At 44.2% G+C, this 17,847-nt stretch overlaps 1 protein-coding gene across 3 annotated transcripts in view; it reads right to left on the bottom strand.

Annotated features, from left to right (window-relative positions):
- The window catches only part of fam171a2a (family with sequence similarity 171 member A2a), a 270,163-nt gene that overhangs the window by 168,671 nt on the left and 83,645 nt on the right, over nt 1-17,847 (bottom strand). For 2 of the 3 annotated variants that reach the window (XM_059955684.1, XM_059955683.1), the window contains exon 2: nt 14,922-15,149. The exons of the other annotated variant lie outside the window; for it this stretch is intronic. In XM_059955684.1, coding sequence (XP_059811667.1) covers nt 14,922-15,149 — 228 coding nt within the window. The remainder of the gene's footprint in view (nt 1-14,921; nt 15,150-17,847) is intronic. 3 annotated transcript variants of the gene reach the window in all.

Raw genomic sequence — 17,847 nt, 5'->3', positions numbered from 1 at the left:
TAAAATGCATTGGAAGTCTTTTTCAGAGTATGTTGTGATGGTGTTTTCATTTACACACAGAAGCTCCATGACAGAGGTGATGCTGACCTTGAACCAGTTGAGGTTGAAAATCCTGTTGGATGGCAGCAATAAAGATGGCATGTGAGTGCAATGATATAGCTCTGGGCACAATGATACAGACTGTCTAACTCCTGTCTGGACAGTGATGGGTCACAAATGCTCAGTATTGTGGCTGACATGCCATCATGCAGTAGCCTCAGTATTTTTAAGTACTTGTCAGTGCAACCATATTACGACAGCATACACCAGAGAGCTTGGCGGTCTGCTGTATCAAATGTGTTTGTCAAATCTATGAAAGCCAAGTACAAGGGTTGCCTTTGTTCATGGATATTTTTCTGTAATTGGTATGCTGTGAAGGTCATGTCTGTGGTATCTCTAGATGGGCAGAAACCACACTGTGATCCAGGGAGTACTTCTTTAGACAGTGGAAGGAGGCTGTTGACAAGAGGGAGGTGCCTCTGTAATTGCCACAATCAGCCTTGTCTCTCTTCTTGAATATGGTCACTGTTAGAGCATCCCTAAGCTGAGTGTAGCTGTTCCTTTTCCCTAATCTTCAGGAGGAAGATGTGCATGTGGTGCAGGAGAACTGGTCCACCTTTCTTCAGGATCCTGTCAGGACCAATGGGCATCATGGACCTCATTCATACAGAGAGATTCCCCCATATCTTCTCCCACAGCTCTCTGGAGGTTTTAGTTAGAGCTTTCACAGTTGAGTAGTTTTTTTTGACAGTGTTCTCTCCATCCTTCTGATCCTTTAGCAATTTCTACCCATTCTTAGAGCACAGTAACTTGGATTGTAGGATACGTACATAATGACAAAAGTGACTGAATTGCCTTCAAAAGCACTGTTAGATATGAGGTGGTTTGAGGTGTTAAGCTGTGGTGTATTAATTAACACACACAAAATGCTGGTGGAACGCAGCAGGCCAGGCAGCATCTATAGGAAGAAGTACAGTGGACGTTTCGGGTCGAGACACTTCATCAGGACTAACTGAAAAAAAGAGATAGTAAATGATTTGAAAGTAGTGGGGGGAGGGGAAAATGTGAAATGATAGGAGAAGACCGGAGGGGGGGCGGGTGAAGCTGAGAGCTGGAAAGGTGATTGGCAAAAGAGATACAGAGCTGGAGAAGGGAAAGGTTCATGGGTCGGGAGGCCTAGGGAGAAAGGGGGAGGGAAGCACCAGAGGGAGATGCAGAACAGGCAAAGAGTTACTGTGAAAAGGACAGAGAGAGAAAAAAAATAAAATAATTAGGGATGGGGTAAGAAGGGGAGGAGGGGCATTAACTAAAGTTAGAGAAATCAATGTTCATGCCATCAGGTTGGAGGCTACCCAGACGGAATATAAGGTGTTGTTCCTCCAACCTGAGTGTGGCTTCATCTTGACAGTAGAAGAGACCACGGATAGACATATCAGAATGGGAATGGGACGTGGAATCCATGGAACCCCTTCTCCAGCCCTGTATCCCTTTTGCCAATCAACTTCCCAGCTCTTAGCTTCATCCCCCCACTCCTATCTTCTCCTATCATTTTGATTCTTCCCGCCTCCTAAAACAAATCTCTTACTATCTTTTCTTTCAGTTAGTCCTGACGAAGGGTCCCGGCCCAAAACGTCGACAGTGCTTCTCCTTATAGATGCTGCCTGGCCTGCTGCGTTCCACCAGCATTTTGTGTGTGTTGCTTGCGTTTCCAGCATCTGCAGATTTTCTCGTGTTTGTGTATTAATTAATCAATTTTTTGCTAATTGCTCCTTAAGTGCATAGCCAACCTAATTCTTTACCATTTAGTCTGGAGTTGTACTCTCCTACAAGTTCTCATTTTGAATGGAAGGAAGAAAAGCTCAAATGCTGCAGGTTACCTAAGTGCTGAGTCATCATAGCTACAGGAAGAGTGCCAACTATAAAAGGACTGGGCAGGTGGATGGACGGCTGCATAAGAAGAAATGGTTTTTGTTGAGTGACAATGTGGCATCCCAGCAGGTTTTGAACTTTGGCTCAGTGAGATTGAATCTAAAATACAGAAAGATGAGAGAGCCATATGCCTGACTCGGCAGTTTGTGATAGCTCACAAAACAATAGTGTCAGCTCCTTGCGTCCCAATGTTTTGGAACTACTACATCACAGGGGATGTTTTACTCCACAACACACTATGTCAATATGGGGGGGTGGGGGGGTTTGATTCAACAAAACACAGATGTTGGAACATTCAGTTTTTATTTCTCAGCTAAAATACATTCCATGCCAAAGTGCAATTTCAAGGCAGTAAAATGCTAATGAAGCGACCCATGGTGATAAGGAACTATGTTTAACCATCTAGAATATAATTCAAAATTATGACTTTGTAACATTAATTGACAGAAACTAGACAGGGAGGTGGAAATGTTCTGTTTGATCAGACTGTTCAGGGGAGGGACTGTGCAAAGCTTAGTTCAAGGATCAAAGAGAAAACTACAATTTCTGTTGCTGAACTTAAGTCTTCTCAGCCACAGGAAAGTGAGCTTGTCAGTCACTAGACGCACGTCTTATTGGATCATTAGAGTAAACTCCAGGACTACATCCTCCCCGTGGAATGAATGGGTTTTCCCTGGGTGCTTCCGTTTCCTCCCACAGTCTAAAGATGTAGATAGGTTACGCGGTCACTGTCCCATGATTAGATTAAGGTTAATAGGGATTTTGGAGCTGAAGGGCCTACTCCACACTGGATCACAAAATAAACAGTACAAGGTTCAGAGCAGAGAGGAGGAGTTACTTAATGCCACTGCACCACCAAGTAAGGATTTTTGTGTCAATTATTCATCCCTTGTCAATTTTCTACTTAGCTGGCAGTAATTTGATTATCAGGTAGATGTAGAAAATAATGGGTTGAACAGCATTTGTTGCCTGAGGCATGGATTTAGGGTGAGAGGAGGAATTGTCACCATGTCTTTTCCTCACACAGATGCTGTACAACCCACTGAGTTCCTCCAGCAGAGTGCATGTTGCTCCAGATTGCAGCATCTGCAGTTTATCATTATATTCTATTGGGCAGATTTGTCAATAATGTTAATTGGCAAACGACCTTGATATTCACTGGCGTCGCTGTCCTGTTTATCACCCTTGCTGCAGATGGCAGGGTTCTGCACAGAGCTAAAGAACTGCTCTCAGTAATGTGCATGTACCAAGGCCTTCAAATATAACATTTGTCACTTTGCCTTGTATCACCTTCAATCTTAAAACACAATTTAATACAAATACAAGTTCATCTACAATATTCCTATAAATTAATTCATATAACCCATTTCAGATTTTTAGAAATAGAAAAGTATGCGAAGTAATCCACACATAAAAGGTGTAACAGTGACAGGCAGAGATAAATGTTTACCTTGTTTAAAGAACATTCTTTGCCCTTACTCCAAATAGAGACAAAGAAAGAGGTAACTGAAACCTTGCAATAAATGAGGCATTGTTTAGTTTCACAATTAAAAGTGTGTCAATGAATCCACCCTTCCTAACAAGGCCCAACTTGGGCTTGTGTGCATGTGCACGTGACAAAAATTGAGTTTGGTCACTGTGGTTATTTGCATGCATGTTCATGTAGTGGGAGCAGTGCAGTACATACACACGTCTGTGTGTGGGACGATGACTAGGGAAGCAATGTAATGGAGAGCAGCATCATCATGGGATTGATGCAAGAAATAGCACAGCCAATCAAAAATAACTTAGACTTGGGATTGGAACCTCAAAGTTTGGGAGTTGGACAAAGACAAGAGTAAAAGATAGATGGGGCAGGGGTATCTCCAAGAAATTAGGGAGATTTTGTGGAGAGGATGGGGCAGATTTACAGATATGGGAGGGTCCCAGATATAAAGATCATTGCTGCCCTAGAAAGATCATGTCATGGAAATGGTCTAGACAGGCATAATGTGACCCAAGCTGTCCTGCTATGCTCCAAACACAAAATAACGCAAGAGAAATGACATCATCCCCCAATTCTCTGGTACTGAAATTGTGTCAGACTGTTCCCACTGATTTCATGAGGAATTGCACAAACTAACAGACCAAGTTGTGATTAGCATCCTGCTTTTGTCACAGGAAAATAAGTGTTGAATTTAAATTGTGTAAAACTGAGAAAAGGTGGAAGGGTACAATGACTCGGGTGGGAATTATGTACAGACCTCCGAACATTAGCCAGGATGTGGGCTACAAATTACAACGGGAGATAGAAAATGCATGCCGATAGGGCAGTGTTACGATAGTCATGGGGGATTTCAATATGCAGGTTGTTTGGGAAAATCAGGTTGGTGCTGGATACTGAGGGGGGGAATTTTTAGAATGCCTACAAAATGACTTTTCAGAGTAGCTAACTCTATGGTTGAACCGATTAGGGGAAAGGCAATTTTGGATTGGGTGTTGTGTAATGAACTGAATTTGATTAGGGAGCTTAATGCAAAGGAACCCCAAGGAACCAGTGATCATAATATGATAGAATTCACCATGTAGTTTGAGAAGGAGAAATCAGATGTATCAGTATTACAGTAGGGCAATGGCTAGAGTTTTGAGAGGCAATTTGGAAGGTATAGGATAGATGCATCCCAAAGATGAAGTATTCTAAAGGAAGGATGAGGCAATTGTGGACAAGGTAAGTCAAAGACAGGATAAAAACAAAAGAGATTTAGTGGCAACTTAGAGGACTGGGAAGTTCAACAGAATGGATGGGGGGGGGGGGGATCTTATTAAAACCAGTTGAATATTGAAAGGCCTAGATAGAGTGGATGTTTCCTATAGTGGGAGAATCAAGGACTAGAAAGCACAGCCTCTCAGAACAGAGGAACATCCATTTAGAACAGAGATGAGGAGGAATTTCTTTAGTCAGAGGGTAGCAAAACTGAGGAGCGACCAATCAGCAAGAGGCATTCATTAGAAAGGGGGAATACAAGTAACAAAAGGTACAAGCAGAGCGGCCACTCTTTTGAAGTGTGCCAATCTTTAGACTGGCCTTGGCTCATCAGGCTTGGGTGAGGTAGATTAGTTTGTAAATTACACTCTCTCATTTGTTCATTCCTTACCTATTAGTGCACAGTATAGTGAGAACACCTCCAGGAGCAGTGTTTTGTACTGCATGTGCGATGTGGGAAGTCTGGGAGATCTCCACTCCCCCAGATAAACACATCTGCACCAGGTGCACTGAGCTGCAGCTCGATGACCTTGGACATACAGGAGAACGACGAGGTGACAGACAGGAGTTACAGGGAGGTTGCCATCCCTAGATTGCAGAGACAGGTAACCGGGTGACTGTCAGGAGAAGGAGGGGAAATGCACAGCCAGAGCAGTGTACACCTATGGCTGTTCCCCTCAATAATAAGTACACAACCTCAAATACTACTGAGGGGCATAACCCACCGGGGAGGGGGTGGGGAACCACTGTGACCGGGTCTCTGGCACTGAGTTTGGTGCTGTGGCTCAGAAGAGTAGAGAGTTGTAGAAGATTGAGGTGTTGAAAGGAGATTCCTTGGACAGAGGAGAGGTTTTGTGGGCGTGATAGAGAACCCCGGATGATACGTTGCCTCCCTGGTGTCAGGATCAGGATGCCTCAGATCGGGTCCATGGCATATTCCGGGACAACGGCGAGCAGCCTGAAGACTTGGTGCATATCGGCACCAATAACACGGAGAGACAAGATGAAGATGTCTTGAAGTGAGATTTTAGGGAGCTTGGTAGAAAGCTGAGAAACAGGACGTTCAGGGTAGTAATCTCTGGATTGCTGCATGTGCCACGTGCCAGTGAGGGTAAAAATAGGATGATTTGGCAGGTGAATGTGTGGCTGAGGAACTACTGAAGGGCTTCAGCCCGAAACATGGACTGCACACTTTTCCACAGACGCTACCTGGCCTGCTGAGTCCCTGCAGCATTTTGTGTGTGTTGACGATCAGGAAATTGATTTACAAACAGAGGCAATGTGTAATGACACTCCAAGTAATTAGAGGCTGATGACAGGGCAAAATTGCAGTCAACAGGAAGAGTTGCAACGTAAAAGGCAGACAAAATCAAAAAGGGTGAATACAGGACTAAAGGCATTATATTTGAATATGCACAATATACGGAATAAGGTCGATAAACTTGTAGCACAGTTACAGATTGGCAGGTATGACATTGTGGGCATCACTGAATCATGGCTGAAAGAAGATTATAGCTGGGAGCTTAACATCCAAGGATATACATTGTATTTAATGGATTAGGCAGGAAGGCGGGGGGGGGGGGGGGGGGGGGGGGGGTGGCATGGCTCTGTTGGTAAAAAATGAAATTTTAATCATTAGGAAAAGGTGACAGAGGGTCAGGAGTTGTTGATTCATTGTGGATAGATTGCCAGGAACGATGGCTGATCAGCAATGGGCAAGAATTGCTAGAAGCAATTTGAAAGACAAGAGGAAGTCATATTCTAAAGGAAAGATGACACAACCATGGCTAACGAGAGAAGTCAAAGCCAACATAAAAGCCAAAGAATGGATATAAGACCAGATGACACAGCATCAGAATAGAGGGGTGTCCTTTTAGAACAGAGATAAGGAGGAACTTCTTTAGTCAGGGAGTGGTGAATCTGTGGAATTCTTTGCCACAAGCAACTGTGGAGGCCAAGTCTTGATGTATATTTCAAACAGAAGTTGATAAATTCTAGATTGGTCAGGCCATGAAGGGATACAGGGAGAAGGCAAGAGATTAGGACTGAGAGGAAATTTGGATCAGCCATGAAGAAATGGCAGAGCAGACTTGATGGGCCAAATGGCCTAATTCTGCTCCTATATCTTATGGTCTTGTATATTCTCTCAGAATGTTGAGGGTCTTTGGAATTATCTTCCTCAAAAGGACAGTGGGTGGAACCGTTATTTTTTTTACTTTGAGGTAAATATTTGAAAAGCACTGGAATAAAAAGTTGCAGAGATTAGATGGGATTAGGGAGCTGAAGTTATGATCAAACTAGCACAATCTTATTAAAGGCAGAAATGGGCCATGGCCCACTTGCTCTTAATTCGTAATTTATGGGTTCAAAAAAGCAGGTGTTTGTACATGCATTCTGGTCTCCAACTTATGAGATGGCAGAACTTCAGTCATTTTAACACAAACTAATCTGACATCAAACATACAGTGCATGTGTTTTTACAGATGCAAAGTCTGCCAGTGACAGGTAGCCTTTAAATTGGTAAAACACTTTTCAGAGTAGTAGATGTTTTTGTGTGTGGATGCATGTAAAAGGCAACAAATCTTCTCTTCTGCAATGTTGCCTAAATGCACAATAGCTCACTGGTAAACACCTATCTCCCTGGGATTTAGTTCTATGAATGAGTGCATGCTGTGGGCAACAATGAACACAAGATTCTGTTCACGATCAATTATACTGTTCAAGTAGCCATACAGTTAAAGGCTTTGCAACCATCAGTACAGATGAGCTGCTATTTTTGATCCATGTTTAGAATACAAACGTTGGTGTATCTGTTCTTGATGAGCCCCACCAAAGGTTCAGCCATGTGCAATTTTTCAAAACCTATTACCTTCTGAATCCCATGCTCAAGTGAATTTAAGCCAAATGTATTTAACTTCTCATCAAAATATAGCTCTTAAACTTTAAGATACTATTCTCTGAATTTACAAACAGAGAAAACCTACAGCACAATACAGGCCCTTCGGCCCACAATGCTTTGCCGAACACATACTTACTTTTGAAATTACCTAGGCTTACCCATAGCCCACCGTTTTTCTAAGCTCCATGTACCTATCCAGGAGTCTCTTAAAAGACTCTATCGTATCCACCTCCACCACCATCGCTGCCAGCCCATTCCACACACTCACTTACCTCTGTGTAAAAAAACTTACCCGACATCTCCTCCGTACAGACATTCAAGCACCTTAAAACTGTGCCCTCTCCTGCTAACCATTTCAACCCTGGGAAAAAGCCTCTGACTATCCACACGATCAATGCCTCTCATCATCTTATACACCTCTATCAGGTCACCTCTCGTCCTCCATCGCTCCAAGGGGCCAAGTTCACTCCCCAACCCAGGCAACATCCTTGTAAATTTTGTCTGCACCCTTTCTATGGTTTCCACATCCTTTCTGTAGTAAAGCGACCAGAACTGAGCGCAGTACTCCAAGTTGAGTCTGATCAGGGTTCTATAAACCTGTAACCTTACCTCTCGGCTCTTAAACTCAATCCCACGGTTCAGGAAGGCCAATACACCGTATGCCTTCTTAACCACAGTCAACCTGCGCAGCAGCTTTGAGTGTCCTATGGACTCGGACCCCAGGATCCCCCTGATCCTCCACACTGCCAAGAGTCTTACCATTAATACTATATTCTGCCATCATGTTTGACCTACCAAAAATGAACCTCTTCACACTTATCTGGGTTGAACTCCATCTGCCACTTTTCAGCCCAGTTCTGCATCCTATCGATGTCCAGCTGTAGCCTCTGACAGCCCTCCACACTATCCACAACACCCCCAACCTTAGTGTCATCAGCAAATTTACTAACCCATCCCTCCACCCATCCAGGTCATTTATAAAAATCACAAAGACTAGGGGTCCCAGAGCAGATCCCTGAGGCACACCACTGGTCCCTGGCCTCCATGCAGAATATGACCTGTCTACAACCACTCGTTGCCTTCTGTGGGCAAGCCAGTTATTATTACCCTTTTCCAGGATCTGTCTCCCTATCTGCTCCTCAATGTCTCTGTCACTATTGGGTGGTCTATAAAAAACACCCAGTAGAGTTATTGACCCCTTCCTGTTTCTAACTTCTACCCACAGAGACTCAGTAGACAATCCCTCCATGACTTCCTCCTTTTCTGCAGCCATGACACTGTCTCTGCTCAACAGTGCCACGCCCCACCTCTTTTGCCTCCCTCCTTGTCCTTTCTGAAACATCTAAAGCCTGGCACACTAAGTAACCATTCCTGCCCCTGAGCCATCCAAGTCTCTGTAATGGCCACACCATCATAGCTCCAAGTACTGATCCACACTCTTAAGCTCATCTGCTTTGTTCATGATGCTTCTTGCATTAAAATAGGCACATCTCAAACCATCAGTCTGAGTGCATCCCTTCTCTTTCAACTGCCTATCCTCCCTCTCACAATACCTACAAGCTTTCTCTATTTGTGAGCTAACTCTCTCTTCCCCAGTCTCTTCAGTTCAGTACCCACCCCCCAACAATTCTAGTTTAAACTCTCCCCAGTAGCCTTAGCAAACCTTCCCTGCCAGGATATTGGTCCCCCTGGGATTCAAGTGCAACCCATCCTTTTTGTACAGGTCACACCCGCCCCAAAAGAGGTCCCAATGATCCAGAAATCTGAATCCCTGCCGGCTGCTCCAATCCCTCAGCCATGCATTTATCCTCCACTTCATTCTATTCTGATTCTCACTGTCGCGTGGCACAGACAGTAATCCCGAGATTACTACCTTTGAGGTCCTGCTTCGCAACTTTCTTCCTAACTCCCTGTAGTCTTTTTTCAGGACCTCCTCCCTTTTCCTCCCTATATCATTGGTATCAATATGTGCCACGACCTCTGGCTGTTCACCTTCCCACTTCAGGCACCTGGGAGGCAAGCTACCATCCGTGTTTCTTCCCTGCATCCACAGAATTGCCTGTCTGACCCCCTAACTTTAGAGTTCCCTATTACTGCTGCCATCCTCTTCCTTTCCCTACCCTTCTGAGCCACAGGGCCAGACTCTGTGCCAGAGGCACGGCCACTGTTGCTTCCCCCAGGTAGGTCGTTTCCCCCCTCCCCCCCAACAGTACTGGAGCAGGAGTACTTATTGTTAAGGAGTACTCTCTGGTATCTAACTCTTGCCCTTCCCTCTCCTGACTGTTACCAATTTCACTTTCTCCCAAGGCCCCGGTGTGACTACCTCCCTATAGCTCCTACCTATCACCTCCTCACTTTCCCTGGCCAGACAGAGGTCCTCGAACTGCAGCTCCAGTTCCCTAACCCGGTCCCTAAGGAGCTGCAGCTCGATGCACCAGGTGAGATGTGACCGTCTGGGAGGCTGGGAGTCTCCTGGACATCCCACATCTGACAACCAGTACAGAACACCGGCCTCACACACATACTTCCTATTCCTCACAAGTAACTGACCTTGCCTCAGCCAATGCCCTCCTACTCTGACTCCCTCTACTTGACACCCACTCTATAAAAGGTGTCTTCTTTTTAAATTCTTCCCACCGGTCTAAGTTGCTGATGTACACGCACCTGCTCAGTTGTGCCTCGATCAAACCACTGAAGAAAAAATGCACACCTTTTAAATTCTTCCCGCCGGTCTAACTCACTGACATCCACGCACTTGTGCGGTTGTGCCTCGATCAAACCACTGAAGAAAAAATGCTCTCCTTTTAAATTCTGCTCAATCTAACTCGTTGACGCCCCTTGCCTTTGATACTCTAGTTGAAGTCTGATCCATAAATCTATCCTAAAGCAGTCTCTTCACCTCTATCTAGTTGAATGTTGCTGCTTCACAGTATGACCACTGGCAAGTAGAAAATTATGGGCTGCACACTTTCCCTGATGTAGGCTCCCAACAGGCAAGCCTGCAGCACAAAGATGAAAAATGCAATCTATGTCACACAAAACACAATACACTTCACTGACCCCACGATTACTTCACAGGAGGTATTATTTATGCCTTACAGGGAAGTTAGATATTGCCAAGAAGTAGCTCTCAAATCACAGTGGATGAAAGAAGTTGAATACAATGATACAAATGAATTATGGCAAACTGACCAGCTTTATGTGAAAGCCAGTACAGCAGCTTTCCAAATAGTTTTCCTGTATAAAGAGTTAAGATTGATGCTGGAAAGATGCTGGTCTGGGACCTGTTACAATTATGGATTGACTTTGGACCTTTAAAGTTCAAAATAAATTTATTATCAAAGTACATATATACCACCATAGATTCATTTTCTCACAGGCAATTGCAGGAAATACAAGAAACACAACAGAACCAATGAAAGATTGCACCCAACAGGATGGACAAACCCAGTGTGCAAAAGACAACAAAACTGTGTAAGTACAAAAATAAAGAAAGTAGCAATAAATAAATAATAAATATAGAGAACATGAGATAAAGAGTCACTTAAAATGAGTCCATAGATTGTTGAAACAGTTCAGTGATGGGGAGTGAAGTTAGTATGCAATCTGCTTAGAATCAGCCTGCAGCAATTCTCTCCTGGAGCAGAGTGATAAATTTCCGAGTTGAACAAAACCCTCTCTGTGGTCTGCACAAAACTGTGCACGGATCTGAATAGCACAGGAGGGGAGATGTTCACCACTTACAATATTGTAAGGTCAGTGCAGGAACGTGACTGTACGTGGCCTGTCAGTGAAGTAAAATCTCAATTACTTACTTGACATTCCCAACCTGGGGTCCATGGACCACCCGGTTAATGGTAGGGATCCATGGCATAAAAAAGGTTGGGAACCCCTGGTTTAAGGAGTGTTTTCAAAGAGCAATGCTTACTCAAGCAATACGTAGACAATGGTCCAAGTGTCCATTCATCCCATGCTCCTGATAAGATCTTCGTGAGGCAAAATGCTCCTCCGCCCCCCATTTGGAAAATCAGATCGCTCCTCTATTTTACTGTTGCCAAGGTACAGGCAGAAGCTGAAGCGGCCATAGTTAAAACCATTCACTGCTGGTCCGACCAATCGGCCTCCATGCTGCAGGACTGCTTTGATGACGTCAACTGGAATGTCTTCCATGATGAGGATATCTCCGAGTTCACGGAATGGGTCATGAGTTTCATCCAGAAGTGCATCGAGGATGTTGTCCCCCAGAAATCGGTCAGGGTCTATCCAAACCGGAAACCCTGGATCAACAGTTCCGTGCCAGCAGCACTTACTGCACAAGACAGAGCTCACATTGCCAGTAAACAGCAAGATCTCAAGAAATGCATCTATGATCTGCGCAAAGACATCAAGGCAGTGAAACAACAATACAGAAACAAGATTCAGATACAGCTCTCCACACGCAGCTTAGGGTAAGGTCTGCACACCATCACAGACTTCAAAGCTAAATGTAGTGGAATTTCCAACATGGATGCCTCTCTCCCAGAGCAGCTAAATCTTTTTTGCATTCGACTCGATGTCACCAATACTGAGCCCGAGGAGACCTGCAGATGATGCGACCGGCAGCTTGGTCACCTCTGAGGCGGAAGGACGCAGGTGTTTCCAACAAGTGGACAGTTGCAAGGCTGTGGGGCCGGACGGCGTCCCAGGGCGGGTACTCAGGATGTGTGCAGCACAACTGGCAGATGTGGTTACAGACATTTTTAATCTCTTCCTCTCCCAGTGCAAAGTACACTCCTGCTTCAAATTATCCACCATTGTCCCTACACCAATAAAGACCAAGGTAACATGTCTGAACGACTGGCATCCTGTCGCACTCACCTCAATAATAAACAAATGCTTTGAGAGGCTGGTCAAGGACTCCATCTGCAGCTTGCTGCCACCCACACTGGACCCCCTAAAATTCGCCTACCGACACGACCAATTGACAGATGACACAATAGCCACAGCTCTACACATCGCCCTTACACATCTGGAGAAGAAGGATGCTTATGTGAGAATGCTGTTCTTGGACTACAGTTCAGCATTCAACACCATAGTTCCATCCATCCAGAAGCTTAGAGACCTCGGCCTTCACCCTGCCTTGTGTAGCTGGATCCTGGACTTCCTGTCAGATTGCCGGCAGGTGGTAAGAGTGGACTTCCTCACCTCTGACCCTCAACACAGGTGCCCCTCAGGGCTACGTACTGTCCCCTCCTTTACTCTCTGTATACCCATAACTGTGCCGACACCCACAGCTCCAATCTGCTAATTAAATTTGCTGACTATACTACATTGACTGGCCTAATCTCAAATAATAACGAGGCAGTCTACAGAGCCGAAGTTATCACCCTGACACAGTGGTGTCAAGGAAACATCCTCTCCCACAATGTCGCAAAAAAACAAAGGGGCTGATTGTGGACTATAGGAGAAATGGAGACAGACTAACCCCTATTGACATCAATGGATCTGGATTGAGAGAGTGAACACCTTCAAGTTCCTCGGCATCCACATCACCGAGGACCTCACATGGTCTGTACACACCAGCTGTGTGGTGAAAAAGGCAAAACATCTCCTCTTTCAACTCAGACAGTTGAAGAAGTTTGGGATGGGCCCCCCAAATTCTTTCTATAGGGGCACAATTAAAAGCATCCTGACTGGCTGCATCACTGCCTGGTATGGGAATTGTACCAAATGCAGGACTCTGCAGAGAGTGGTGTGGACAGCCCAGTGCATTGGTAGATGTGAACTTCCAATGATTCAGGACATTTACAAAGACAGGTGTGTAAAAAGGGCCTGAAGGATCATTGGGGACCCGAGTCACCCCAACCACAACCACAAACTGTTTCAGCTGCTACCATCCAGGAAACGGTACCGCAGCATCAAAGCCAGGACCAACAGGCTCCGGGACAGCTTCTTCCACCAGGCCATCAGACTGATTAATTCATGCTGACACAACTGTATTTCTATGTTATATTGACTGTCCTGTTGTACATACTATTACAAATTTCACATTGCACATTTAGACAGAGACGGAACATAAAGATTTTTACTCCTCATGTATTTGAAGGATACAAGTAATAAAGTCAATTCAATTACTAACAATTAATGTAATAAATCACCCTGTGTTTATATAAAGTGTTCCTGATCATAGATTTCTGGACTGCCAATTGAGCTTTGGGCTTAGATCTTCAGTATCCACCCAGGACTAGCCAAAGGAAACCAAGGAAAATCCAAACTTGTGCCCTGTAATTCCAGACTCGCTGAGAACGGGACCCCGAACAATAGGCCTCAAAGCTTGGACTCACTAATGACAGGACCCCAAACCCTCTAGTCTCACCAATTTGCATACATTTGGGTCACCAGACCTCATGCCTCCTGCCCACAGAGAAGATAGCAATAATTTGCTCAAGAAGGGGGTGGGTGGCCACCATATGACCACCATAGACCTTTGCTGGTCTGCCAACCATATCCACAACACTTGCCTTCAAACAGAGTGGAGTCTTAGATTCCAGCCTGTCCTCTAATAGACACATCATCCTCACATCATCCATACATCATCTTCTACAGCTATCCTGTAGAAGACCACATGGAGAGTAGGAAATTGGTCAGTGAGGGGAACACAACCTGAACATCTCTAGATTTTTTTACTATACAGGATGGGGCCAGTTTCTATGAGAACCTTCCCATTTTTCTACACCTCTGCAACTTATTCCGTTTCTCAGACAACCATAAACACCTTTTTACCTCCTTTTGTTACATATCTACACTAAGAGGCAATTTTTACAACTAATTCACTTAGTAGCAGATCTTTGTGATGCAGGAAAAGAAGCTGGGGGATCAAAAGAGAACACATGTAGATACAGCGAGAACATACAAATTTGTTATGAAGAGTCCCAAGGTCAGAATTGTACCCAGGTCCTCAAGGATGTGAGGCAGAAGCATGAACTACTGTCTCCTCGACAACTGCATACAACCTGAACCCTTCCTCCGGCAAAATAATGCAGACTTGAACATTATTGTACCTTAGGTTAACTTACCTGACAAAAACTCCCATTGCCAAGATGTGTAAATCTCATGTATTCTTTCTGAGGGAGAGACAGTTTAAGGGCAATCTTAACCCACACATGCCCTCTGGGAGAGACTTTAAAACACTGTCTGCAGAGGAAAATTTTCAAGTGCATCCTCAGATGACTTGGCCTGTACAATTTTCTATACCAGAAAATAACAGCACTTAAAAACAATAATCACCTACAAAAAAGTGCACTGAGATTATGCTGACAACTTTGCACTTACATGGTGTTTTGTTGACATGCCAGGGAGCAGAGTTTGTCACAAAGCCATATTTTGCAGCACTGACAACCAACCGTGTTCCCAGGTGGTACTTAAAAGTGATCAGTGCTACTCCATCCTTATCCGTGGTTCCTGCTGCCAACCAGGACTGGTTCACGTAGACGCCCACTGCAGCCTCCGCCAGAGGAGAGAGGTCACCATTATCAAAAACTTGCACTTTTATAGACACATCTGAAAAGAGAGTGAGAAGAGGCCCATTAAGTGTATTCAACACTTACCGTATGACAGACACATTCCGAGCCAAAGTCCCATGTTGAATAAGAGAGTTCACCTAACTTCTAAAACAACTTTGAATATTTTTGTGTCAATTTACAAAGCAGTTCAAAGTAAATTTATTATCAAACTACGTACATGTTACCATACACAATTCTGAGATACATTTTCTTATGGGCATTTGCAGTAAATACAAGAAACACTGCAAGACATTACTTCCTACAAAGCGAAACCCAATCATATGAATGGCAGTGATGCTTCACTACCAGATGAACTCAACGCCTTCTATGCACGCTTTGAAAGGGAGAACACAACTACAGCTGGGCAGATCCCTGCTACACCTGATGACCCTGTGATCTCTGTCTCAGAGACTGATGTTAGACTGTCTTTAAAGAGAGTGAACCCTCACAAGGCAGAAGGTCCCGATGGAGTACCTGGTAAGGCTCTGAAAACCTGTGCCGACCAACTAGCGGGAGTATTCAAGGACATTTTCAACCTCTCACTGCTATGGGCAGAAGTTCCCACTTGCTTCAAAAAGGCAACAATTAAACCAGTGCCCAAGAATAATCATTCGGACTGCCTTAATGACTATCCCCTGGTAGTACTCATATCAACAGTGATGAAATGCTGAGAGGTTGGTTATGACTAAACTGAACTCCTGCCTCAGCAAGGACCTGGACCCATTGCAATTTGCCCACCGTCACAATAGGTCAATGGCAGACACAATCTCAATGGCTCTTCACACAGCTTTAGACCACATGGACAGCACAAACACCTATGTCAGGAAACTGTTCAATGACTATAGCTCAGCATTTAACACCATCATTCCCACCATCCTGATTGGAAAGTTGCAGAACCTGGGCCTCTGTACTTCTCTCTGCAATTGGACCCTCGACTTCCTAAGCAGAAGACCACAATCTGTGCGGATTGGTGATAACATCTCCTCCTCGCTGACGATCAACACAGTCGCACCTCAGGGATGTGTGCTTAGCCCACTGCTCTACTCTCTGTATACACATGACTGTGTGGCTAAGCATAACTCAAATACCATCTATAAATTTGCTGATGATACAACCATTGTTGGCAGAATCTCAGGTGGTGACAAGAGGGCGCACTGGAGCGAGATATGCCAATTAGTGGAATGGTGTCACAGCAACAACCTTGCACTCAACATCAGTAAGACAAAAGAGCTGACTGTGGACTTCAGGAAGGGTAAGATAAAGGAACACATACCAATCCTCATAGAGGGATCAGAAGTGGAGAGAGTGAGCAGTTTCAAGTTCCTGGGTGTCAAGATCTCTGAGGATCTAACCTGGTCCCAACATATCGATGCAGTTATAAAGAAGGCAAGACAGCAGCTATACTTTATTAGGAGTTTGAAGAGATTTGGCATGTCAACAAATACACTCAAAAACTTCTCTAGTTGTACCGTGGAGAGCATTCTGACAGGCTACATCACTGTCTGGTACGGAGGGACTACTGCACAGGACTGAAAGAAGCTGCAGAAGGTTGTAAATCTAGTCAGCTCCATCTTGGGTACTAGCCTACAAAGTACCCAGGACACCTTCAGGGAGCGGTATCTCAGAAAGGCAGCGTCCATTGTTAAGGACCTCCAGCACCCAGGACATGCCCTTTTCTCACTGTTACCATCGGGTAGGAGGTACAGAAGCCTGAAGGCATACACTCAGTGATTCAGGAACAGCTTCTTCCCCTCTGCCATCCGATTCCAAATGGACTGTGAACCCTTGGACGCCACCTCACTTTTTAAATATATCATTTCTGTTGTTTGCACAATTTTTAATCTATTCAATATACATATAGTGTAATTGATTTATTATTTTTTCTTCTGCTATATTTGTATTGCATTGAACTGCTGCTGCTAAATTAACAAATTTCATGACACATGCCGGTGATAATAAACCTGATTCTGATAGGTCTATGAAATCTGTATAAAGGCCAACAAGATTAAACTACTTAAATAAATTTCTTCCAGATGTTCACCAATGACAAAATGAGGTATCAGCAATCTGAGAAATTACCTTCTACCTCTCCTTGACTCCTTGCACAGGAGCATCCAGTAGCTGGACAGTCCGCTCTCCTCCAGCACTGTGTCCCATTAACAATCAAGAACATTTCAGTAATTTAAATAGCTTTTCATGGTTTACAACCAACTGCAATATTTTGATCCCAACATACTTGAAACAGCGTCTTAATTAAATTCTACATATATTAAGTTTGAGGTAAAGCTCTCAACAGCACAACAAATGCAGCATCCAGACTGGTTTCTAGGCATGAAAATTAGAACTTGGGTTCCCTTTCTTCCTTTGACTCGCTGTACTGATAGAAGTGAGAGCTATTCAATTAATCCCAGCTCTTTACCAATTGATAGAACTACAGTGTTGAAGTATGCTGAGATGAAAGTATAAAATGAGTCCTTTCCACACTTTGTTTCCTTTACACTCAGAGTACAGAGAACATCACAGCAAGGTGGGCTGTGAAGAAACAGGCCCCAACGATGAGAGATGCACTCACAGATGGAAACACTCATTATTTCAGTGATAGCATAATAATAACAATAATAATAATAATAATTACTTTATTGATCCCAACTGGGACATTCTCTCATTACAGCAACATTTAAAAACGCACTTAGCAG

The sequence above is a fragment of the Hypanus sabinus genome, chromosome X1 (assembly GCF_030144855.1).
Source record: "Hypanus sabinus isolate sHypSab1 chromosome X1, sHypSab1.hap1, whole genome shotgun sequence".
NCBI classification, from domain to species: Eukaryota; Metazoa; Chordata; class Chondrichthyes; order Myliobatiformes; family Dasyatidae; genus Hypanus; species Hypanus sabinus.
Note: the sequence above shows the minus strand (reverse complement) of the source record. Positions and strands in the feature narration are given on the sequence as shown.